The 23,981-nt window shown below is 60.8% G+C and overlaps 1 protein-coding gene across 1 annotated transcript; it reads right to left on the bottom strand.

Moving 5' to 3' along the window:
• Nucleotides 1-304: 304 nt before the first annotated feature.
• Nucleotides 305-23,683, bottom strand: CROCC (ciliary rootlet coiled-coil, rootletin). Its single transcript, XM_051637687.1, has 35 exons — nucleotides 23,395-23,683; nucleotides 21,295-21,480; nucleotides 21,120-21,203; nucleotides 20,932-21,023; nucleotides 20,188-20,353; nucleotides 19,550-19,656; nucleotides 18,784-18,978; nucleotides 18,607-18,703; nucleotides 17,657-17,752; nucleotides 17,090-17,209; nucleotides 16,856-17,013; nucleotides 16,014-16,142; nucleotides 15,388-15,532; nucleotides 14,722-15,090; nucleotides 14,225-14,418; nucleotides 14,014-14,141; nucleotides 12,960-13,108; nucleotides 12,307-12,408; nucleotides 12,098-12,232; nucleotides 10,924-11,055; nucleotides 10,590-10,828; nucleotides 9,373-9,532; nucleotides 9,122-9,289; nucleotides 8,376-8,709; nucleotides 7,544-7,665; nucleotides 7,350-7,470; nucleotides 6,268-6,398; nucleotides 6,051-6,149; nucleotides 5,531-5,965; nucleotides 4,476-4,697; nucleotides 4,239-4,388; nucleotides 3,265-3,414; nucleotides 2,295-2,426; nucleotides 1,857-1,934; nucleotides 305-1,770 (listed from the first exon to the last, which is right to left on the bottom strand). The coding sequence occupies exons 1-35, from the start codon at nucleotides 23,527-23,529 to the stop codon at nucleotides 1,720-1,722; spliced, it is 5,511 nt and encodes a 1,836-aa protein (XP_051493647.1). The 5' UTR covers nucleotides 23,530-23,683; the 3' UTR covers nucleotides 305-1,719.
• Nucleotides 23,684-23,981: the final 298 nt, after the last annotated feature.

Genomic DNA, 23,981 nt, shown 5'->3' with positions numbered 1-23,981 from the left:
ATCCCAACATCCCAAAACCCCTTCCCAGTATCCGGCCCACTCCGGATCCTCACCGTGGTGCTAAAGAAACTGTGCATGAAAGAGCCTAATGCATAAAAAAGGTCAATTTTTTAAATGCACATAATTAAAAAGAGGGGTTTATTATTTTTATTACTTTATTATATTATAAAGGGGAGGGAGGGGGGGGGGGGCAGCACCAGACCCTTTCCCCCCCACTCCCACACCCCATTTTCTACGTAGAGTATCCAAAAGATAAAGTGTAAGGGTGGCTGTGGCTCCAGTCTCATTTATTTGGGGGGGGAAGTGTCTCATTTTTGGGGGGTGGTTTCTCACTTCATTTTCACTGTGAGGGTGGGGAGACCCTGGCCCAGGTTGCCCAGGGAAGCTGTGGCTGCCCCATCCCTGGCAGTGTTGAAGGGCAGGTTGGATGGGGCTTGGAGCAGCCTGGGCTGGTGGGAGGTGTCCCTGCCCATGCAGGGGGTTGGAACTAAGTGATGTTTAAGGTCCCTTCCAAACCATTCCATGCATCCATGACTCTAGCAGTTTATTCTCCAACACTTTATTCTCTAGCCCAGTGTCCAGTTTTCCAGGTTTCCCATGAATAAAACCCCTGGTGCCTCATTGTTGGGAGGGATTTTTCTCCCATCCTTTGGAGTTTCACCCTTGGGGAGTGTCTGGATCTCCTAGAAAAGAGTCTTGGGGTGTTCAAGTGTTGAGATGTTTCCATCATCCCATCCCATCCCAACCATCCCATCCCTGTGCTCAGGGCCTTAGGAACAGGAGGGATTGATCCAGCCCTTGGGGTTCATCCAGCCCTTGGGGTTTAAAGCCCAAAAAAAGGATTAAAACAAGGAAAAAAGGGGGATCAGCAGCACCCCAAAATGACACCCTTGCACCTCTCGTCCCAACTGGGGGTGGTAAGAAATAACAATAATATATTAGTAAAAGGATTAATTAATTGTTTTTATTCTTCTTCATTATTCTTGGTTATAATTTATTATTCATTGTTATTATTTATCATCATTTAGGGACTGGAATCAATCCTGCACCCCAGTTTGAGCAGCCCCAAAATTTTACCTTCCCCCAAAAAAACCCACACCAACCCCGACTGGTACCAGTTTGGGTTTATCCACATGTACTAGTTGGGTGGGGGCCACACCACCTCAACACCCCCATTTTATCAGGGGGCTGGCCCAGTAGCACCAGTAAAAAAACCTCTCAAGCTCCACAAATAGTGATATAAAAAAATCCCACTTTTTGTCCAAAAAGCACCAAACTTAGAGAAGGTTTTGGGGGTTTTGTTAGAAAAAAGGGGGAAAATTAGGACCTGCTGAGAGTTGGGGCTGGAAAGGGCAGGAGGAGCATCATGTATTGGGGGGGTGGGGAATAAATCAGGTGGTTTGGTTGTTGCCACGATGGGGCTTTTATTTATTTTTTTTTTTTTGGGAGGGGGGGGGTTAAAAAACCTGGATTTTCAATCTGTTAAAAATTGCAATAGAAAAATAAGGAGAAATGAACCCACCATGCCCCAAAACTGTATCAAAAATTCCCAAGTGGGGGGGTCTCCGGTGGGGGGGAATGTTTAAAGTGCAGGGGGTTTTGCTTTGGGGAAAGGGAATGATGAGAGAAACCCCCGGAGTGGGTTTTAAGAGGGGGTGGGGGGGCTGTGCCTGGCAGCCCCCTCACCCGTGCCTTGAGTTGTACCGGTCTCTGCGGGTACTAAATGCTGGAGGGGAGAGGGGGCAGATCCGGCCCCTTCAGCAGCGCGACCTGCAATGAGAAGGGGGGGTTGTGGGGGGTGGGGACCCGCCTGGGACCCGCCCCCCCCCAGGGGGTGTGTCTCCCCAAATCCTCACCTCCTCCTCCAGGCCGCCGGGGGGGCCAGCCAGCCCCGGGGGGGCCCTGGGACGCTGCTCCAGCACTGACACCTGAGCCTGTGCAGTTTGGGGTGGGGGGGTCACCCCGAAAGCAGCTCTGGAGATGGGAGGAGACCCTCTCCCTCCCCCCCCCCAACACACACGCACAAAAAAAAAGAGCCCAGTGCCATCCCAGTACAACCACCAGCATCTCCCTTCCAACTGGGATGAGCCCAGTGCCATCCCAGTACAACCACCAGCATCTCCCTTCCAACTGGGATGAGCCCAGTGCCATCCCAGTGGATGCACCATTGCCCCCAACACCGCGATGAGAGCCCAGTCCCCTCCCAGTACAACTCGCGGGGGTCCCACCAGCAGGGTGTGGGGGTGTGGGGGGTGTGGGGGGCAGCAGCCAGGGGTGCCCCTCCCCAGCCCCACCTGCAGCAGCTGCACTCGGTGCTGAGCCTGCGCCAGGTCCCTCCGCGCCGTCCCCAGGGAACGATCCAGCCGCGTCTTCTCCACCTGCAGCCTCAGCCAGTCCTCCTGCCCCTGCAGCTTCTCCCGCTCCACCTGCCCGGGGTCGGGGGGCAACTGGGTTAGGGGAGGGGATGTGGGGCGTCACCCCCCCCTCCCCGACCCCCCTCCAGCACATAAAACATGCATCTAGAACATGAAATATCAATTTGTGCAGCTGGTCGGGATTTAGGTATCAAATCTGTTTCAGACCCGTTGTGCAGTTACTTATATATTAGATGTGGTTTATTGCTCATAGAGAATCACAGAATGGAATCCCTGACTGGGCTGGGCTGGAAGGGGCCTTAAAGATCATCCAGTTCCAGCCTAATATTGTGCTTCCTTTTCATACAGTAATATCATGGAATCATGGAATGGTTTGGGTTGGAAGGGACCTTAAAGACCATCTAGAGCCAACCCCCTGCATGGGCAGGGACACCTCCCACCAGCCCAGGTTGCTCCAAGCCCCATCCAACCTGCCCTTCAACACTGCCAGGGATGGGGCAGCCACAGCTTCCCTGGGCAACCTGGGCCAGGCTCTCACCACCCTCACAGGGAAGAATTTCCTCCTCATGTTAAACCTCAGTCTCTCCCAGTTGTAAGCCATCACATATATATGCAAATATATATTAATATATATGGTGAGACAGGTGCAGGACAAGGTCCCTAGATGATGCTCTGCTTTGGTGATGGTGCAGGAGCTGGTCCTTAGAAGGTGCTGCACTCTGGTGATCTTCAGGACATGGTCTCTAAAAGGGGCTACACCATGGTGACCCTGAGGACATGGTAGCTAGAAGGTGCAGCATGAAGCTGATGGGGCAGAAGGTCTCTAGAAGGTGCCACCACCCCCTGTCCCCCGTGGGTGTGGAGCTCTGGGTGCCACCCGTGGCCTCACCTTCTCCAGGGTCTTCTTGAGGGCACCCTTGTCCTTCTCCAGGCGCAGGGCCAGGCGCTCGGCCTCCCTCCTGTCGGCCTGGGCGCGGCTCAGGGCGCGTTGCAGGGTCCCCACCCGCTCCTGCAGCCCCCCCAGCTCCTGCCGCTGCGCCTGCAGGGGGGGGTCAGCCCTGCGCCCCAGGAGGGGGCTGGGGGTGGGGAGCAAGGAGGTGCCGGGGTGCCAGGGGGGTCCATAGGGTGATGGAAGGGGGGCAATGGGTGCTGCATGGGGGGGCAAGGGCATTCTGGGGCTCTAGGGGGGGTCCACAGGGTGATGCAAGGGTGTGGGGGGTAATAGGGTGATGCCGGGGGGGGAAAAGGGGTGCTGGGGCTCTAGGGGGGTCTATAGGGTGATGCAAGGGGGGAAAAGGGTGCTGCATGGAGGGGCAAGGGGGTGCTGGGGGTCCATAGGGTGATGGAAGGGAGGCAATGGGTGCTGCATGCGGGGGCAAGAGGGTGCTGGGGCTATGTGTGGGTCTGTGGTGATTGCAAGGTGGGAGGCGGGCAAAGGATGCTTCATGTAGGGCAATAGGGTGGGCTGTGGGGAGAGAGGCAAGAGGGTGCTGGGGGAAGGTCTAGTGGGTGTTGGGGGTTGCATATAGGGGGCAATAGTGTGCTAGGGGGGAGGGCAAGAGGGTGTAGGGCGTTGTATGGGGGGGCAATGGGGAGCTGGGGGGGGCAAGAGGGTGTAGGGGGGCATGGGGGGGCAATGGGGAGCTGGGGGGGGCAAGAGGGTGTAGGGGGGCATGGGGGGGGCAATGGGGAGCTGGGGGTGGGGCAGGAGGGTGTAGAGGGCTGTATGGGGGGGCAATGAGGAGCTGTGGCTGTGTGGGGGCAAAAGATGCTGCGTGGGCAGGGTGCTGCCGGGCAGGGGGCAAAAGGACATGTGGGGATCCCCCCCCCGCCACCACGGGGGGCACCCACCCCCCCCCTCACCTCCTGCAGCTGCCGCAGCTGCAGCTCCAGCTGCTCCCGCCCGCGCTGCTGGGCCTCCTGCTCCTCCCGCAGCCCCCGCAGCTGCTCCCGCAGCGCCCCCTTCTCCTCCCGCGCCTCCGCCAGCGCCCGCCGGGCCACCTCCAGCCCCTCCTGGGACCAGGGGGCACAGCTGAGGTGACCCCCAAAGCCCAGGGTCACCCCTGAGAGCTCCCCTCAGCCAGGGGAGCGAGCACCCACCTGCAGTGCCCGGCGGTCGAGCTCGCCGGCGGTCAGGAGGCTTTGGAGCTGCAGCAGCTGCTGGTGGACCCTGGTGGCATCTGCTGGTGTCACCGTGGTGCTGGGGACATCACTGGGGACATCATTGGGGACGTGGGTCTTGGAGCTGCTCTCTGCCAAGGCTGTGCTCAGCCTCTCCGTGGCCAGCTGCAAGGCGCCGGCGCGCTGCTCGCTCTCTGCCAGCTGCAGCCCAGGGAACAAGCCAAGGTTCAGCACAACTGGTTTTGAAAAGTCCATGGGATGAGGGTCAGAGGGGTTCAACATGGCCCTGGGTCACACCAACCCCTGGCAACTCTCCAGGCTTAGGAAGTGTGGCTGGAAAGTGCCTGGTGGGAAAGGATCTGGGGGTGTTGGTTGAATGAACATGAGCCAGCGTGTGTCCAGGTGGCCAAGAGGCCACCAGCATCCTGGCTGGTGTCAGCACTGGGGTGGCCAGCAGGAGCAGGGCAGGGATCATCCCCCTGTGCTGGGCACTGGGGAGGGGACACCTCAAATCCTGGGGGCAGGTCTGGGCCCCTCAGGACAAGAAGGACATGGAGGGGCTGGAGCGTGTCCAGGGAAGGGCAAGGGAGCTGGGGAAGGGGCTGGAGCACAAGTCTGAGCAGGAGCAGCTGAGGGAGCTGGGGGTGTCCAGCCTGGAGACCAGGAGGTGAGGGGAGACCTGCTGGCTCTGCAGCTGCCTGAGAGGAGGTTGGAGCCAGGGGGGTCGGGCTCTGCTCCCCAGGAACAAGGGATGGGACAAGAGGGAATGGCCTCAAGTTGTGCCAGGGGAGGTTTAGGTTGGATTTTAGAAAAGAATTCTTCACTGAAAGGGTAACTGAAGCCTGGCCCAGGCTGCCCAGGGCAGGGGTGGAGTCCCCATCCCTGGAGGGGTTTCCAAGCCGTGTAGATGTGGTGCTGAGGGACATGGATCAGTGGTGGCCTTGGCTGGGCTGGATGAAGGGTTGGACTCGATGATCTTGAAGACCCTTCCCAAGCCAGGAGCAGCCCAGCACTGCAGGCGGTGCCACCATCACCTGTTTCTGCAGCAGCTCCTGCCGCTCCTGCGCTGCCCGCGCCTCCTCCTGCCGCTCCGCCAGGGCCCGGCGGACGCGCTGCAGCTCCCCCTGCAGCACCCGCTGCTGCAGCTCCAGCCGCCGGCTCCGGCTCAGCGCTGCCCCCCAGGCGCTGCCTCGTGTCCTCCAGCTGGGCCTCGCCAGCCCGGGTGGCACCCAGCTTCTCCTGCAAGGCATGGGAGAGCTGGTAGGGAGCAATCGGGGATGGGGATGAGGGAAGGATGCTCCTGGAAGGCAGCAGAGAGCTGGCATGGAGCAGGTAGGGATGGGAATGGGATCAAGATGATCCTGGAAATGATGGGAGAGCCAGCATGGAGTGGGCAGGGATGGGGATGAGGGAAGGATGCTCCCGGAAGGCAGCAGAGAGCTGGCATGGAGCAGAGAGGGATGGGAATGGGATCAAGATACTCCTGGAAATGATGGGAGCGCCAGCATGGAGTGGGCAGGGATGGGGCCAGGATGTTCCTGGAAGGCATCAGACAGCTGGCATGGAGTGGTGGGGATGGTGCCAGGATGCTCCTGGAAGGCACTGGAGAGCCAGTAAAGAGTGGTGAGGGATGAGGACAGGGACAGGATGCTCCTGGGAGTTGTGGGAGAGCCATCACAGAGTGGTGGGGATGGGGATGGGGTCAGGATGCTCCTGGAAGGCATGGGAGAGCCATCCCAGAGCAGTGTGGCCAGGGTCAGGACGTGCCCACCTCAGCGAGCTGCAGGTCCCGCTCCAGCGCCGCCACCTTCTCCCGCAGCGCCCGGCGCTCCCGCTCGCCCCGGCGCAGCGACTCCTCCTGCAGCAGCCGCGCCGCGCGGGCACTGCCGGGCTCCCCGCGCCCTGCCCGGCACCCCGCGTCACCCACCCTGCCAGGGCAGGCGCGGGGGGCTCACCCACCTGACTGGGGGCGGGGGGGGGGGGGGGGGGGGGGTGCAGGGGGGGTTTAATCACTTTATTGGGGTTTGCAGGGGGAGTTTACCCATTTTATTGGGGTTTCAGGGGATGCAGGGGAAGTTTTACCCATTTTATTGGGGTTTCAGGGGATGCAGGGGGGGATTTACTCACTTCATTGGGGTTTGCAGGGGGGGTGTTACCCATTCTATTGGGGTTTGCAGGGGATGCAGGGGGGTTTTAGCCACTTTATTGAGATTTGCAGGGGGTGTGTGGGGGGGTTTACCCACTTTATCGGGGTTTCAGGGGATGCAGGGGGGGTTTTACCCATTTTATGGGGATTTGCAGGGGGGATTAACCATTTTATGGGGGTTTGCAGGGGATGTAGAGGGGGTTTTACCCAGTTTATTGGGGTTTATAGGGGTGGTTTAAAGGCATTTATGGAGAATGCAGGGGGCTTTTCCCAGTTTTACTGGGGTTTACAGGGGATCTGCAGGAGGTTTTACCAGTTTTACTGGGATTTACAGAGAATTTTACCAGTCTTATTGGGGTTTACAGGGGATCCATAGCAGACTTAACCAGTGTTACTGGGGTTTATGGGCGATACACAAAGGCTCTACTGGTTTTACTGGGCTTTATGGGAGACACACGGGGACTTTACTGGTTTTACTGGGGTGTGCACAGGGGTTTTACTGGGGTTCAAGGGATTTTCACAGGATTTTACCAGATTTTGGGACTGTGCTTGGGGTAAATCCCACCCAGCACCCTGAAGCCCCAGGTAGCATTGCCACCCCTCCCATGCCTCAGTTTCCCTCTCTGGCTGGCAGGGCTCCAACATGGGACAAATCACCCTGAAACCCATGTTTTGGGGGGGATACAACCCCAAAAAAAACCCATCACCTTCCTCACTCTCAGCCACCAGCTTCTGGAGCTGCTGTGCCCGGGCACTGGCGCTGTCTCGCTCCTCCTCTGCCTCCGCCAGCTGCCGGCCCAGGGTGCCCACCTGCACCTTCAGCTCCTCCTGTGGTGACAAAACAGGGTGAAAAAGGGGCTTTTTGGGGCTGAGGAGAGGGGGGGGGAAGGGGGATCCCTACCCGTTCCCGTTGTGTGTCCTGCAGCTCACGCAGGAATTCCCGCAGGGCTGCCCGAACCGCCTCCGGTTCCGCGTCCGGGTCCAGGGATGAGCTGGGGTTCCCTGACCCCTCTGGTCCCTTGCCTGTATGGGGACAAACTGGGTGGCAGGGGGACAATGGGATGCCACACCCCAAGGGAGGATTGCAAGATGGAGTGGGATGCACCCCAGAAGGATGCAAGCCATGGCATACAGGGAATGCTGGGGATGGAAGAGATGGAGGAATGGGGTGATGAGGGACCCCAAGGGATGGAGCAGTGGGGTGTGGGGGACCCCAGGGATGGAGGAATTGAGGGACATGGGACTCCAGGGATGAAGGGGATGGGGCAATAGGGCGATGGGGACCTCCCAGGGATGGAGCACTGGGGTATGGAAGAGCTCAGGGATACAGGGGACGGAGCAATGGGGTGATGGGGACACCCCCAGGGATGGAGCACTGGGGTATTGGGGAATACCAGGGATGCAGGGATAGAGCAACAGGGTGAGGGGGACCCCAGGGATGCAGGGGATGGAGCAATGGGGTATGGGGGGCCCCTGTGGATGTAGCACTGGAGTCCTGGGGGATACCAGGGATGGAGCAAGAGGGTGAGAGGGACCCTCAGGGGTGGAGCAACGGAGTATGAGGGACCCCAGGGAAGCAGAGGATGGAGCAATGGGATGAGGGAGCATCTCAGGGATGGAGCAATGGGGTATGAGGGACCCCAGGGATGCAGAGAATGGAGCAACGAGGTGCCTGAGGACCCCCCAAGGATGGCGCAGTGGGGTTACAGGGCACGTTCCCCAGCCCCTCTCACCCTTTCCCAGGGAGCCGGGTGCCCGGCCGATGCCCATGGTGCGGCGCAGGGCGGACTGGATGCCCCCCAGGCGGGTCTCGGCGGCGCGGCGCAGCTCCTCCCCGCGGGCCAGCTCGGCTTCCAGCCCCAGGGCCCGGCCCTCGGCCGCGCTCAGGCGCAGGCTCAGCTCGGCCGCCTCCCCCCGCGCCGCCTCCACCTTCAGCTGCAGGTTGCGGGTGTCGGCCAAGAGCTTCTTCTCGTGCCCACGAGCCTCCTCCAGGCTGCGGGACAGGTCCTGCTCCCGCTGCCGGAACTCCTCCTCCGCCTCCGCCAGGCGCCGCTGCAGGTCCTGGAGCTGGTGGGGTTTTGGGGGAAGAGGGGGCGTGGAAAGGGGTGTTGGGGAGGGGTGTGGAGATATGGGGTGGTGGGAGTGCAGGGGATGGAGCAATGGGGTGTGGGGGAGCCCAGGGGTGGAGTAATGGGATGAAGGGGGAGCCCAGGGATGGAGCAACAGCGCATGGGAGACTCCAGGGAAGCAGGGGATGGAGCAATGGGGTAACGAGGGGTACCCAGAGATGCAGGGGATGGAATAATGGCACACAGGGAACCCCCAGGTATGGAGCAATGGGGTTATTGGTGACAACAGGCACTGAAGTACAGGGTGAGGGGGCAAAGAATTCCAGGGTACACAGGGTACCAAGCTAGGGGACCACAGGGCCACTTCAGCATGCGGGCCCTGGAGCAATGAGCTGCTGGGGACCTGTCACCTCCTTCCTGGCAGCCTCGGTGCCAGCCTCGCTCTCCACCACCTTCTGCCTGAGGCCGAAGGCTTCGCGGCGACTCTCCTCCTCCCGCTGCTCCTCCAGGGCCACGCGCGCCTGCAGCTCACCCACCTCCCTGCTCCTCTTGCTGTTCTCGCTGTCGAGGTCCTTCACCTGCCCGAGGAGGAAGGTGGGGCCACCTGGAATGGCTGGGAAGGGTGGTCATTGCTCCTCCCTCTCCTCCTCCTGCTCCCCACCTGCCGGCGCAGCTCCTGCAGCTGCCTGCGGGCGTCCAGGCGGGCGCGCTCCAGTTCCCGCAGCTTGACCCGCAGCTCCAGCACCTCCCGCTCCGCAGCCGCCCGCCCGTCCTGCAGCAGCACCAGCCGCTGCTCCTGCTCCTCGCTGCTGCGCTTCAGGCTGCGGGAAAGGGCGGGGAGAAGGGGCTGGTGCCACCTCCCACCCCAGGGAAGCTCCCAGCATCTCCCCAGCCTTGGCGTATCACCCTGTCCTGAGACAGCCCCGTCCTCAGCATCTGGCTTCCCAGATATTCCCCATCCCTGAGCAGCCTTCTCCAAGCCATCCCCATCCCAAGACATCCCCGTGGCTCTGAGCATCCTGCCCCAAGCCATCCCCATCCCAGGCATCCCCCCATCCCCAAGAATCCTTCTCCAAGCCATTCCTACCCCCAGCATCTCCCCACCTTGGGCACCTCCTCGCAGGCATCACCCACTTTGAGCACCCCTCTATCCCCTGAAGGTCCTTCTCTATCCCAAGCAACTCCTGCCTCAGGCATCCCCCTGTCCCAGGCACCCAGCTCCAGTGCATCACCCAACCCCAGAGCATCCCCCTGCCCCCAAATTTCCATCCTCTTGTCTAGAGAATCATCCTTCGAGGCACCACATCACCCCATGGAAGTCCCAGCTTGGGCATCCCTTTGTCCGAAGCATCAGTCTCCAAGGCATCCCACCATCCCATTCAAGTCCCAATTTAATCATCCCCTTGCCCTAAGCATCTCCTTCTCCTGAGCATCCCACCATGCCCTGCATCTCCCAACTGGAGCATCCTCCTGTCCTTAGCATCCCTTTTGTCCCAAGCTTCACCCTTGCCTTGAGTACAACCCTCCAAGGCATCCCATCACCCCCTGCATCTCCCAAATTGGGCATCCCTGTGTCCTGGGCGTCACTCCAACCCCAAGTATCACCCTTTAAGTCATCCGATCACCCCCTGCATCTTCCAAACTGCACATCCCTGTGTCCTGAGCATCACCCCAACCACAAGCATCACCCTCCAAGGCATCCCACCACCCCCTGCACCTCCTACACGGAGGATCCCCTTATCCCAAGCATCACCCCAACCCCAAGCACAGCCCTCCAAGCCATCCCACCATTTCCTAATTCGGACATCGCTGTTTCCCGAGCACCATCCCAACTCCAGACACATCCCAACCCATCCCTCCCCTTATCCCGAGTCCCACCTGATCCTCTCTCCCTCGGCGCGGCGCAGCGCCGCCCGCAGCTCCTCGTTGGAGCGCCTCAGGGTCTCCTTCTCCCTGGCCTCATCTCCCAGAGCCCTCCGGGCCTCCTGCACCTGCCTCCGCTGCACTTCCCGCAGCTCCTGGTTCTCCCGGGCTTCCCGCTGCGCTTCCAGCAGCTCCCGCCTCCCGGCCGCCCGCGCCTCCGCCACCAGCTGCAGCTGCGCCCGCGCCTCCTCCGCCTGCACCCCGGGGACACACACACAGGGTTTAGGGGAGGGGGGTGGTACTTAGGGGGGTGAGAAGGGGTGTTGTTAATTTTTGGGGGGGTCGTCACCTCCCGCAGGGCACTGTCCCGCTGCTTGGCCGCTGCTGCCGCCTGTTCCCGGAGAGTCTTGGCCTCCCGCTCATGGGCTGTTGCTGCCTCCTCCGCCTGTGCCCGCAGGCTGCGCAGCTCTGCTGACAGGGTCTGGGGGGGGACATGCAGACCTGAGCACCCCCCCTCCAGCTTGGGCAGGGTGGGCGTCACAGAATCACGGAATCTTAAGGGTTGGAAGGGACCTCAAAAGATCACCCAGATCACCCCAGGAGGCCATTGGCCTTCTTGGCCACAAGGGCACACTGCTGGCTCATGGTCATCCTCCTGTCCACCAGGACCCCCAGGTCCCTTTCTCCTACCCTGCTCTCCAGCAGCTCAGCCCCCAGCCTGTACTGGTACCTGGGGTTGTTCTTCCCCAGATGCAAGACTCTGCACTTGCCCCTGTTGGATTTCATCAAGTTTCTCCCTGCCCAACTCTCCAGCCTGTCCAGGTCTCCCTGAATGGCAGCACAGCCTCTGGTGTGTCAGCCACTCCTCCCAGCTTGGTGTCACCAGCAAACTTGCTGAGGGTACATTCTGTACCCTCATCCAGGTCCTTGATGAAAATACTGAACAGCACCGGTCCCAGCACCGACCCCTGAGGGACCCCACTGGTCACAGACCTCCAACTAGATCCTGTCCCAAAGTGGGGATGCAACAGGGATGGTGATGGGGGTGGTACCCTGAGTATCATCATCATGGCGGGGCGGGGGGGGGGCTTGTGATGGGAAGATGGGGAAGGTTGGAAGGGAGGGGGGTGGGAAGCGGAGTCACTGGAGGGTGGTGCAAGTGGGAGGGGTTCGGGGAGGGGGTGTTGCAAGGGGGTGTGAGGCTCAGGCTTTGGGGGCTGCAATGCAGAGGGCTGCCCAGGCATGGGGGTTTGCAATATGGGGGGAGAATGGGGGTGCCCAGACATGGGGGTTTGCAATGGGGGGGCATGGGGGTGCCCAGGCACTTGGGCTTGTAAGTGGGGAGGCCACATGGGGGGTGCTCAAGCCTGGGGGGCTACAACAGTGGGACAAAGGGGATGCCCAGGCATGGAGCTTGAAAAGGGTGGGGATGCCCCAGGCATGGGGGTTTGCAGGTGGGGACACATGAGGTTCTGTGCCATTCGGGGGCAGGGAAGGGGGAGACCCAGAACCTTCCCACTCACCTGCTCCTTCTCCTGGTGGCCGGTGGCCTCTCGCCGCTGCTGCTCGAGCTCAGCTGTGGCCTCAGCCAGGCTCTGCTGCAGCCCCCCCAGCGTCTCCACCAGCGCCGCCCGCTCCTCCTCCTGCAGCACCAGTGCCTGGGGGGGGACACGGCTCAGTGGAGGGGGGACACAGGACCCAGGATGAGGGGGGACACACCAGGGACACCCACCTGCTGCTTCTCGTTCTCGTGCTGCCGCCGCGTGGCTTCCAGCTCAGCCACCAACTCCTGCTGCTCCTGTGCCAGCCGGTCCCGCTCAGCTTCCAGCTCCTCCTGTCCCCCCCAAAAAATCAGCAATGTACCCTCACCATTCAGCATTGAACCCCAAAAAATCAGCACTGTGCCCCCCCCAAGTCAGCACCACACCCCAACAATCAGCATACACCCCAACCATCAGCATCATGCCCCAAAAAATCAGGATTGCACCCCAAAAATCACCCTTGTGCTCCAAGGATCATCATTGCATCCCCAAAACCCAGCATCCCACCCCAAAACCCAGCATCTCAAACCCCAAAAACCAGCATCCTGTCCCAAAACCCAGCATCTGTCCCAAACCCCAGCATCCCAAACCCCAAAAACCAGCATCCCATCCCAAAAACCAGGACCCCAAACCCCACCATCTCACCCCAAAAACTACCATCCCATCCCAAAAACCAGCATCCCAAACCCCAAAACCCAGCATCTCACCCCAAAACCCAGCATCCCACCCTAAAATCCAACATCCCAAACCCCAAATTGCAGCACCCCACCCCAAACCCCAGCATCCCACCCCAAACCCCAGCCCCCCAAACCCCAGCCCCAGCCCCCAGCCGCAGCAGCGGCACCTTCTGGCGCAGCAGCAGCCGCAGTTCCCCGCGGTGCGTGTCCCGGGCACCCTGCAGCGCCGCTGTCACCGCCGCCTCGGCCGCTGCCACCGCCTGCTGCCGCGCATCCAGCTCCTGCGCCCGCTCCTGCCGCGCCGCGCGCAGCTCCCCTGCCGGGACACCCCGGGTGGGAACTGCCCCTCGGTGGGGACTGCCCCAGGAGCACAGCATGGGGGTGGGTTAAGTGACAGGAGTGGGGACACAGGGGGAGTGGGAGGGGGATGAGGGACAGGGATGGATGGGTGGGTGGATGGATGGATGGATGGATGGGATGGATGGATGGAGGGATGGAGGGATGGATGGATGGAGGGATGGAGGGATGGAGGGATGGAGGGTGGAGGGGTGGAGGGGTGGAGGGGTGGAGGGATGGAGGGGTGGAGGGGGTGGATGGATGGAGGGGTAGATGGATGGAGGGGGTGGATGGATGGAGGGGGTGGATGGATAGGGAGAGGAATGGATAGGGATGGATGAAAATGATGACGAAGAAGATGGGAATGGATGGGAATGGAGAGGGAAGGATGGGGATGAGGCTGGAGATGGATGGGAACAGAGAGGGATGGACGGGATGAGGTTGAAGGTGGTGCTGGATGGCGCTGAAGATGGATGGAGAGGGAGGTTTTTACAAAGATGATGAAGAAAGGGATTGATGAGGATGAAGAAGGAGATGGATCAGGGTGAAGAGGGGGATGAAGATGGGAACGGATGGGGATGGAGAGGGATGGATTGAAATGGGGATGAAGACTGGGATGATGAGGATGAAGACAGGTATGGATGAGGATGAGAATGAATATGGGAATGGAAATGGGAATAAGCAGGAAGATGGAAATAGGGATGGGAATGGGGATGAAGATGGGGATGAGAATAAAGATGAAGATGAGGAGGAAAAGGGATGCATGGGGATGAGCATGAAGACAAGGCTGAATGGAAAAGAAGATGAGAATGGACAGGGGTAGATATCAACAAGGATGACGATGAGCATGGATGGGGATGAGGCTGGTCAGGATGACCCACTCACCCTCCAGTGTCTCCTTGGCCTGGACCAGGGTCCGTCCCTCAGCCTCCAGCTGCTGGTTGCGGGTGTCAAGCTGGGCCAGTTGCTGCTGCAGCTGGAAGATGCTGCTCTCCAGCCCCTCCTTCTCCAACCTGCCGGAACACCGGGGCCGCGCTGCCAAGACCCAGGATGCGGAGCTGGGAGACACCCCCCCCAGCACCCTGCCAGCACCCACCTGAGGGCGGCCAGCTCCTGGGCCTGCTCCTGGCTGTGGCGCTGGGCGGTGGCCAACTGGACAGCCAGGCTGGCCCCCTCCTTGGCCAGTGCCTGGCGGGCCCGGCCCAGCTGCTGCAGCTCCTCCCGCAGCCGCTCCTGCTCCCCCCGTGCCTGCGCCAGCGCCTCGCCCGCCGCGCTCTGCTCCTGCACCGCCTGCAGCCAGGCCCCAGCAGCACCCAGGGGCCTCCCAGTTACACCAGGCATCCAGCAGGGTCTTCCCAGTTACCCCAAGCATCCACTATGGTCCTCCCAGATACCCCAGGTATCCACCAGGGTCCTCCCAGATACCCCAGGTACCCACCAGGGTCCTCCCAATTGCTCTGTGCATGCTTCCCACCCCTCCCAGTTGCCCCATGCACCATACCAGTTGCCCTGACCCCTTCCCAGTTACCTTGTCCCCCCTCCCAGTTGCCCCTGCTCCCTTCCCTACCCCTTCCAGTCCCCGTCCTGTCCCACCTGGCCCAGGTGCTGGCGCAGACGCAGGTGGTGGCCACGCAGGGTCCTGAGCTGGCCCCGCAGCCCCCGGGCCCCCTCCTCGGCCGCCTTGCGGGCCCGCTCTAGGCCCTGGCGCTCGGCCACCCCGGCCCGTTGCCGCAGCTCCAGCCGCCCCCGCAGCAGCCGCAGCTCCCGGCCCAGCTCCCGCTCCCGCAGCCGCGCGCTCTCCCGCTCCCGCTCCAGCCGGGCCAGGCAGCGGTTCAGCTCCGTGCGCTCCCGCGCCAGCCCCCCCGCCAGCTCGCTGGTCCTGCCCAGGCTGTCCCGCAGCCGCGCCTGCTCGGCCGCCGCTGCCCGCCCGGCTGCTGCCAGCTCCCCGCAGCTGTCCTGGGCCTGCGGGCACCGAGAGGGCGAGTGAGCCTGCTGAAACCCGCTGCAGCACCCGCTGCAGCACCCGCTGCAGCACCCACCACAGTACCTGCTGCAGCACCCACCACAGTACCCACAGCAGCACCTGCTGCAATACCCACGGCAGCACCCACTGCACGGGGACACCCGCTGCAACACCTGCTGCAGCACCCAATGGACAGGGACACCGACTGCACGGGGACACCCGCTGCAGCAATCACTGCACGGGGACACGCACTGCATGGGGGTGCAGGGGGATGCAGGGGGGGCTCAGGGACCCACCTTGCCCAGCGCCTCAGCCAGTGCCTCCCGCTCGCCCCGCGCCACCTCGGCCTCCAGCGCCGCCCGGCTCAGCGCCTCCCGCGCCTCCAGCAGCTCCCGCTGCGCCTCCGCGCGCTGCAGCTCCAGCTCCTCCACCTGCTGCTGGCTGAGCACCCCCTGCTGCAGCACCCAGCCTAGGGCACCGCAGCACCCACCCCCTGCAGCACCCACCCCCTGCAGCACCCACTGTGGGCAGGGCAGGCAGAAACTGCAACACCTGCTCGGGGGGCACTGCAGCACCCAGCTTTGCGGGGGGGGGCAGGGGGGGTGGGCTTGAGGGTACCCACTCTGGGGGGGTGGTGCAGCACCCAACTAGAGGGCAGTGAGAGGGTTACAGCACCCAGTTGAGGGGTTACAGCACCCAACTGGGGGGTTAGAGCACCCAACTGGGGGGTTAGAGCACCCAAAGCGTGGGGCAGCAGAATCCAAAGTGTGGGGGCAAAGTGGCAGCACCCAGTCTGGGGTGGGGCATTTGGGGGACCCATTTAGGGAGGGGTCCAGGAGGGACCCTCTGCAGCTTCACAGCACCCAGGGAAGGTTGGGGGACACCACAGCCCCCCGAGGGGTGTCACCCCCAGTGTCCCCACCTGTGCTCCAGCTGCTGGCGGGTGTCCTGCACCTGCTGGGCAGCACGAGCATGCGCCTCCTCCAGCCCCTCCAGGCGGCCCTGGAGCTGCACCCGCTCCTGCTGCAGCGTGTCCAGCTGCTGCTGCACCCTGACAGACAGACAGACACTGCTGGGGTGGGGCGTGGATGGACAGACAGACACTGCGGGGACAGCAGACAGACAGATGGACAGACCAACACCAGTGGGACAGCAGGTGGATGGACAGACAGATGGACACCAGTGGGATGGCAGACATACAAATGGATCAACAGCACTGGAAGGGTGGACAGACGGACAGACAGTTCCCACTGCGATGGTGGGTGGACAGATGGGACACACGGCCATGGGTGGGATGGCAGGTGGACAGACAGATGGACAGACTGACACCAGTGGGATGGCAGACATGTGGATGGACAGACAGACAGCAGTAGGACAGCCGGACGGACAGACCGATGGACAAACTGATAGCACTGGAATGGCAGGTGGGCAGACAGACAGACGGACAGCACTGAGACAGCAGGCAGGCAGACGGACTGAGGCGAATGGGACGGAGGGTAAACGGATGGACAGACCAACACCAGTGGGATGGTGGGAGGAGAGATGGATGGATACTGGTGGGAAGGAGGACAGACAGACATCTGGGACGGACATAAGGAGCACTCCAGACAGACGGAGCACGGAGGAGAGAGAGAGAGAGAGCACTCAGTGCAGAGGGAGCAATCAGGACAGACGGATGGAGGAGCCCTGAGGACAGAGGCACTGAGGACAGACAGACACTGAGGACAGACAGACAGAGCCCCAGCCAGCGCCAGCCCCGGGTACCTCTGCAGCTCCTGCGCCTGCTCCTGCAGCTGCCCCAGCTGCGCCTGCGCCTGGTCCCGCTCCCGCCGGCAGCTCCCGGCCTCGGCCCCCAGCTCCTCCAGCCGCCGCTCCCGAGCCCCCAGCTCCTGCCGCAGGGCGTGCGCCTGGCCCCGGGCCTCCTGGGGGACACGGGGGGTGACGGCTCCACCGCCGGGGCGCCCAGGGGCCACCGCCACCCTGCGTCCCCGCGCTCACCTTCAGCTGGAGGTGGCGGCGCTGCAGGGCGGCCTGCACGGCCGTGATGGCGGCAGCGGGCGAGGCGGGGGGACGGGGCGGGGGTGATGGGGGCTGCTCGGGGTCCTCCGACAGCACAGCCTGCCAGGGGAGTGGGGGACACCCGTGTCACTGGGGAGGGGGAAACTGAGGCACGGGGGGAAACCGAGGCACAGGGGGAAACCGAGGTAAAGGAGGGGAAACTGAGGCATGGGGGGCAATTGAGGTAAAGAGGGGAGATGGAGGCATGGGAGGGAAACTGAGGTGGGGAGAAAAAACTGGGGTAAAGGAGGGGAAACTGAGGCAGGAGCAGGGAAACTGAGGCAGGAAACTGAGGTGGGGAGAAAAAGTGAGGTACAGGGGGGAAATTGAGGCACAGGGTGGGAAGAACTGAAGTGGGGATGGGGGACATCGGGGAGGGGAAAGACACTGGGATAGGAGGCACTGGGGGAAGGGGTGGGAAACTGAGGCACTGGGGGGAAACTGAGGCACAGGGGAGACCTCCCCCGGCTGCAGGGGAAGGAAGAGGGAGGCAGGGAGCCCCATCACCTGCGTGACCTCCTGCAGCGCCTGCCGGAGCAGCTCCAGCTCGCAGCGCAAGGCCTCCACCTCGGCTGGCGACGGGTCCCGGGCACGGGAGAGCTCCTGCAGAGCCCATCAGAGCAGCCTCAGGGACAGCCCGGAGCACAGGGCACGGTGCCATGTGCCCTGCGCCCCAGGATGAACCCTGCATGCACTGCACCCCGGGGCGCGTGTGGAACTGAATGGATTAAAACTGAGATGATGGGAGGGCTGGAGCAGCTCTGCTCTGGAGACAGGCTGGGGGAGTTGGGGTGTTCAGCCTGGAGAAGAGAAGGCTCCAGGGAGACCTTAGAGCACCTTCCAGTGCCTGAAGGGGCTCCAGGAAAGCTGGGGAGGGACTTGGGACAAGGGCAGGGAGGGTTGGGATGAGGGGGAATGGATTAAAACTGGAAGAGGGGAGATTTATGTTGGACATGAGGAGGAAATTCTTTCCTATGAGGGTGGTGAGACCCTGGCCCAGGTTGCCCAGGGAAGCTGTGGCTGCCCCATCCCTGGCAGTGTTGAAGGGCAGGTTGGATGGGGCTTGGAGCAGCCTGGGCTGGTGGGAGGTGTCCCTGCCCGTGCAGGGGGGTGAGCCTGGATGATCTTTAAAGTCCCTCCAACCCAAACCGGTCTGGGATCCTATGATCATTTTGTTGTGGCGTTGGTGGATGAGGTTCAGAGGAGAACTCTGTAGAGCAGGGATGATGGTTGGACTCGGTGATCCCAAGGGGCTTTTCCAACCTGAACGGTTCTATGATCCTGCATCTCACCCCTCACCCCACCTTACACCTCTGGGCTTGGTAGGCACCACGTTCCAGTGCCCATCCTGCCCCTCTATCCATCCCACCCAGTACCCAGCACCTCAGCACCCCCTCCCACCCCTACGCCCCCCCAATTCCACCCCACTCCCACCCCCCCAACACCCCCACACTCACCACCTCCTGCAGCCGCCCCCGCACTTCCCGCACTTCCCGCTCCTTCTCCCCGTGCTCCTCCCGCAGCCGCTCCAGGGCCACCGTCACCTCCTCCAGCCTGTGGTGACACATGGGGCAGCTCCTCAGCCCCCTGACCCACCCCATGAAGACACAAACCAGCACCCAAAACCCCCATACTTGGCACCCAAGTCCGTCCTCTCCCGCTCCCGTGTCTCCAGCTGCTGCTCCAGCTGTTCCCGCCGCAGCTCCAGCCGCTCCCGCTCCAGCCCAGCCTGGTTCTCCCGCAGCCGCAGGTTGGAGGCCAAGTGCAGGCAGGCAGCGTGGGCAGCACGGCCTGTCCGGGAGGCCTCCTGGACCAGCTCCAACAGCTCCCTGTTGGAATGAGAGGTGGGATGGAAGACAATCACCCCCGGGAATAGGGTGGGGCCTTGGGAAGCTCCAGGAACTGCTCGGAGACTTCCCGAGACCTCCAGGAACGCCTCAGAAACATCCAAGGAGCCTTCAGAGACCTCCCAGTAGCTCCAAGAATCCCTCAGAGACCTCCCAGGACCTCCAGAAACCCCCCAGAAACATCCAAGGAGCCTTCAGAGACCTCCCAGTAGCTCCAGGAACCCCTCAGAGACCTCCCAGGAACCCTTCAGAGACCTCCCAGGACTTTCAGAAACCCCTGAGAGACCTCCAAGAACCCCCCAGAAACATCCAAGGAGCCTTCAGAGACCTCCCAGTAGCTCCAGGAACCCCTCAGAGACCTCCAGGAACCCCTCAGAAACATCCAGAGACCTCTCAGAGACCTCCCAGGATCCTCCAGAGACCTCTCAGAGACCTCCAAGGACCCTGCTGACCACCAGGAACCCCTCAGAGGCCTCCTAAGAACTCTCAGAAACTTCCTGGGACTCCTTACAGACCTTCTGAGACACCCCCCCCACCCCAGGACCCTCCTAACCTCTCAGTGGTGGCTTTCATCTCCCCAAAGTGCCTCCTGAAGGCCACCACCTGTCTCCAGAGGGTCAGGAGCCGGCTGTGCTCATTGCTGAAGTAGGTGTTGAAGGACTGCCAGTGGGATGGAGCAACATCAGACCAGCCAGGTCCTTCCCTGGGCCACCACCTCTGCCTGGTACCCCCTTGGAGCCCCCCACCCTCCCCACCCCATGGAGAAGGACAGGAGACATGTTCCCTCTGCCCCATGTCGCCCTCTCATTGTGTCCCACAGTCCCAGCACCCCCAAATGCTTCTCTGTGCAACATCTCCCATGGTTCCACTTCCCTCCTGCTGGTCCCACTTCCCTTTCCCTGCCACATCTCCACAACCCTCTGCTTCACACCCTCTCCCCATCATGTTCCAAACCCCCGGCACCCCCACGTTCTTATCCATGCAACATCCCATGATCCCACATCCCTTCCAGTCACCTGCATCCCTCCCCGCCTCCCTCCCAGTGATCCTGCATCCCTCCCAGTGGTCCCACATCCCTCCACACATCCCTCCCCACATCCCTTCCCATGCCACACTCCTGCATCCCAGTACCCCTCTCCCTGCCTCCCTTGCTGCCCCCAGCCCCACCCCCAATCCCAGGGGACCCCCCACCTCCTCCTCATGTCTCCACTCTGCCTCCCGCTGCTCCAGCTCATCCCGGGCCCGGGCCCAATCTGCCGTCAGCTTCCGGATGTCCTCGCTCAGCGCCGCGTTGGCCACGTTGGCTTGTTCCAGCTGCTCCCGCAGCAGGGAATTCACCTGGACCAGGCTGCTGCTCCTGGGGGGGGTGGGATGGGATAGGGTGGGGTGGGAAATAGGGGATGGAGATGGGGTGGGACAGGGTTGGGGATGGAGAAGGGGGATGGGGATGGAGATGAAGGGATGGGGATGAAGATGAAGGGATGGGGATGGAGATGAAGGGATGGGGATGGAGATGAAGGGATGGGGATGGAGATGAAGGGATGGGGATGGAGATGGAAAAGGGATGGGGATGGAGATGGAAAAGGGATGGGGATGGAGAAGGGATGGGGATGGAGATGAAGGGATGGGGATGGAGATGAAGGGATGGGGATGGAGATGGAAAAGGGATGGGGATGGAGATGGAAAAGGGATGGGGATGGAGATGAAGGGATGGGGATGGAGATGAAGGGATGGGGATGGAGATGAAGGGATGGGGATGGAGAAGGGGATGGGGATGGAGAAGGGATGGGGATGGAGAAGGGGATGGGAACAGGGACAGGGATGGGGATGGAACAGGGACAGGGTGGGGTAGAGATGGAATGGAGTGGGATGGGGGGGTCCCACACGGCCTGAGCATCCCCCCAGAGGGTCCCACAGCTCCCCAGCCCCCCTCACCTCTGCTGCTCCTCTTCCAGCCGGATCAAGGCGTTCTCCAGCTCGTTGCTGCTCTCCTCCTCCGGCGGCGAGCCGCTCACATCCAGCTGGCTCTGCAGGGACGTCACCCCCTCAGCCTCACCCCAATTGTCGTGTGAGGGGTGGGTGGGCTTCGGGGGCAGGAGGACCCCCCCAAAACCTCCCCTCACCGTCAGCCTCTCCTGCTCCAGCTCCGTCGCCTTCTCCAGCAGCTGCTGCTCCGCTTCGCCGCATTTCTTCTTGTACTGCAACACCTTGGGCAGAGGGGATGGGGGTGAGTGACACCCACGGGGGGGTGGGGAAGATTCCCAAATGATCCCTAAATCCCTATCGGGAAGGATTCACCTTGGCTTGGAGCTTCTGCACCAGCTGGGCCTGGCGTTGCTGCCCCTCCTGGTAGGCCTGTAGCTTCCGCTTGTAGGCGGCTTGTTCCTCCTCCAGCAGCCGCCGCAGCTCGATGTTGTGCTGGGCCAGGCTCCTGCTCTCCTCGGGTTCCCGCTCGCCCGTCTCCTGCCGCAGGCTTTGCTCCAGCTGGGATGAAGCGGGATACACCAGGAGACCCCCCCCATTCCCAAATCAGGATGGGAAATTAACCCCCAGCACCCACTGAACGTCCTCCGGCTCCCCCGGCAACGGCCCAGCCCTTCAGGGTGGTGAACCTACAGCTGAGCCCCCCAGTCCTGCATCCCCTCCCGAGCCTGCATCCTCCCCAGTGCTCCATCCCCCCAAATCCTGCACCCCCCCCAATCCTCCATCCCCCCCCTAAACCTGCATCGCCCCCCAATCTTCCACCCCTCCCAATCCTGCATCCCCCCGCAAGTCCTCCATCCCCCCCAATCCTCCATCCCCCAAATCCTAAATCCCTCCCAATCCTCCATCCCTCCCAATCCTCCATCCCTCCCAATCCTCCATCCCCCCCCCAAACCTCCACACCCCCAATCCCTGCATCCCCCCCAATCCACCATCCCCCCAATCCTAAATCTCTTCCAATCCTCTATCCCCCTCAAATCCTGCATCCCCCCCCAAATCCTGCATCCCCAACTTTGATGGGACAAAACTGGGTCACCTCAGACTTCCAGCTTGGCCTTTTTCAATATAAACCCAAAGTATTTCAAACTAAACCCAAGTATTCCAAGATAAACCAAAAATATTCCAAGATAAACCAAAAATATTTCAAGATAAACCCCCAAAAATTCAAAGTAACCCAAAAATCTTTCGAAATAAACCCAAAATATTTTTAAATAAACCCAAAATATTCTGAAATAAACCAAAATATTCTGAAATAAACCAAAATATTCTGAAATAAACAAAAAATCTTTCTAGATAATCCAAAAAATAGTTCAAAACAACCCACATTATTTCAAAATAAATGAAAAAATAACCCAAAAATATTTCAAAATAGCCTAGAAATACTTCAAAATAAACCAGAAATATTTCAACATAAACCAAAATACTTTGAAATAAACAAAAATTATTTCAAAATAACCCAAAATATCTCAGAACAAATGAGAAAATATTTTTAAAAATAAAAAGTCAAAATAACAAAAAAAAATTAAATTAACAAAAAATATTTCTAAATAACCCAAAATAAACCCCGTTGCCCCAGCAAAGGGATGCAAAGCCCAGGAATGTTGCTGAGGGGGGATCCCACTTTCCAAAAAACAATGGGATAAATAAAATCAGGATGGGGAGGTTGAAGGTTCTTTGTACATCCCATGGGACAAGCCCCAACAAGCCAGGACGGGTCTGGACACAGCCCTGAAATTCCCACCACTGGGATGTTGCTGCTGCGGCTGGGAGGGTGGGAATGAGAAGGCTGATCACAGAATCCCAGAATCCCAGGGGTTGGAAGGGACCTGGAAAGATCACCCAGGCCAGCCCCCCTGCCAGGCAGGATCCCCCAGAGCACATCACACAGGAACGTGTCCAGGCAGGTTTGAATGTCTCCAGAGAAGGAGACTCCACAGCCTCTCTGGGCAGCCTGTCCCAGGGCTCTGTCACCCTCACAGGAAAGAAGTTCTCCCTGATATTCACACAGAACCTCCCGTGCTCCAGTTTGCACCCATTGCCCCTTGTCCTGTCCCTGGACATCACTGAACAAAGCCTGGCTCTGTCCTCCTGACACTGCCCTGAACGTGTCTGTGAACATGGATGAGGTCGCCCCTCAGTCTCCTCCAAGCTCAAGAGACCCAGCTCCCTCAGCCTTTCCTCATCAGGGAGATGTTCCACTCCCTCCATCATCTCTGTGGCTCTGAGCTGGACTCTTTCCAGCAGTTCCCTGTCCTTCTGGAACTGAGGGGCCCAGACCTGGACACAATACTCCAGATGTGGCCTCACCAAGGCAGAATAGAGGGGGAGGAGAACCTCCCTTGACCTACTAAAATGGTTAATGTTTTGAAGCACCCTGATTTTGGGGTTAGAAAGGGTGTTTTTGGGCTGACCCACCCGCTGGCTGATGGTGTTGTACTTGATGGCCAACTCATCGCGCTCGGCCCGGCTCTGGGCCAGCAGGTCCTCCACACGGGACAGCTCCTGCTGCAGGACACGGTTCTCCTCCTGCAGGGACAGCAGCGAGGACATGGCCCCCAGCAGCTGTCCTGTGGGATGGGGACCTGGATCAGGGAACAGCCGGAGAGAGAAGGGGTGCAGGATGGGGATATGGCACCGGGATCCAGCCCCAGGGTGGGGACATGGTCTTGGGATGGGATCTGGTACCAGGATCCAGCCCTAGGATGGAGATCCAGCCTCAGGATGGGGATATGGCCTTGGGATGGGGGAAATGGCCCTGGGATGGGGATATAACCCACCCTGGGATGGGGAAATGGCCCTGGGATGGGATCTGGCACCAGGATGGGGGATATAGTGTTGGGATGGTGATAAGGCCTTGGGATGGGGATATGGGCCTGGGATGAGGGATACAGCCTCAGAATGGGGGATCCAGTCCCAGGATGAGGACACAGCCTCAGAACAGGATCTGGCACAGGAATGAAGGATCTGGCCCTGGGATTGGATCTGGCCCTGGGATGGGGATA

Source organism: Apus apus, chromosome 20 (assembly GCF_020740795.1).
Source record: "Apus apus isolate bApuApu2 chromosome 20, bApuApu2.pri.cur, whole genome shotgun sequence".
NCBI lineage: Eukaryota > Metazoa > Chordata > Aves > Apodiformes > Apodidae > Apus > Apus apus.
This window is presented reverse-complemented; position numbering and strand designations above follow the sequence as displayed.

Excerpts from the sequence above, each read along its gene's own strand:
- CROCC (XM_051637687.1), bottom strand. The coding sequence starts at position 23,529 with ATGTCCTCGCTGCTGTCCCTGCAGGAGGAGAACCGTGTCCTGCAGCAG. Across the intron at positions 20,354-20,931 it reads CTGGAAGAGGAGCAGCAGAG|GAGCAGCAGCCTGGTCCAGG; the intron begins GTGAGGGGGGCT and ends CACCCCCCCCAG. Across the intron at positions 18,979-19,549 it reads ATGAAAGCCACCACTGAGAG|GGAGCTGTTGGAGCTGGTCC; the intron begins GTTAGGAGGGTC and ends TCATTCCAACAG.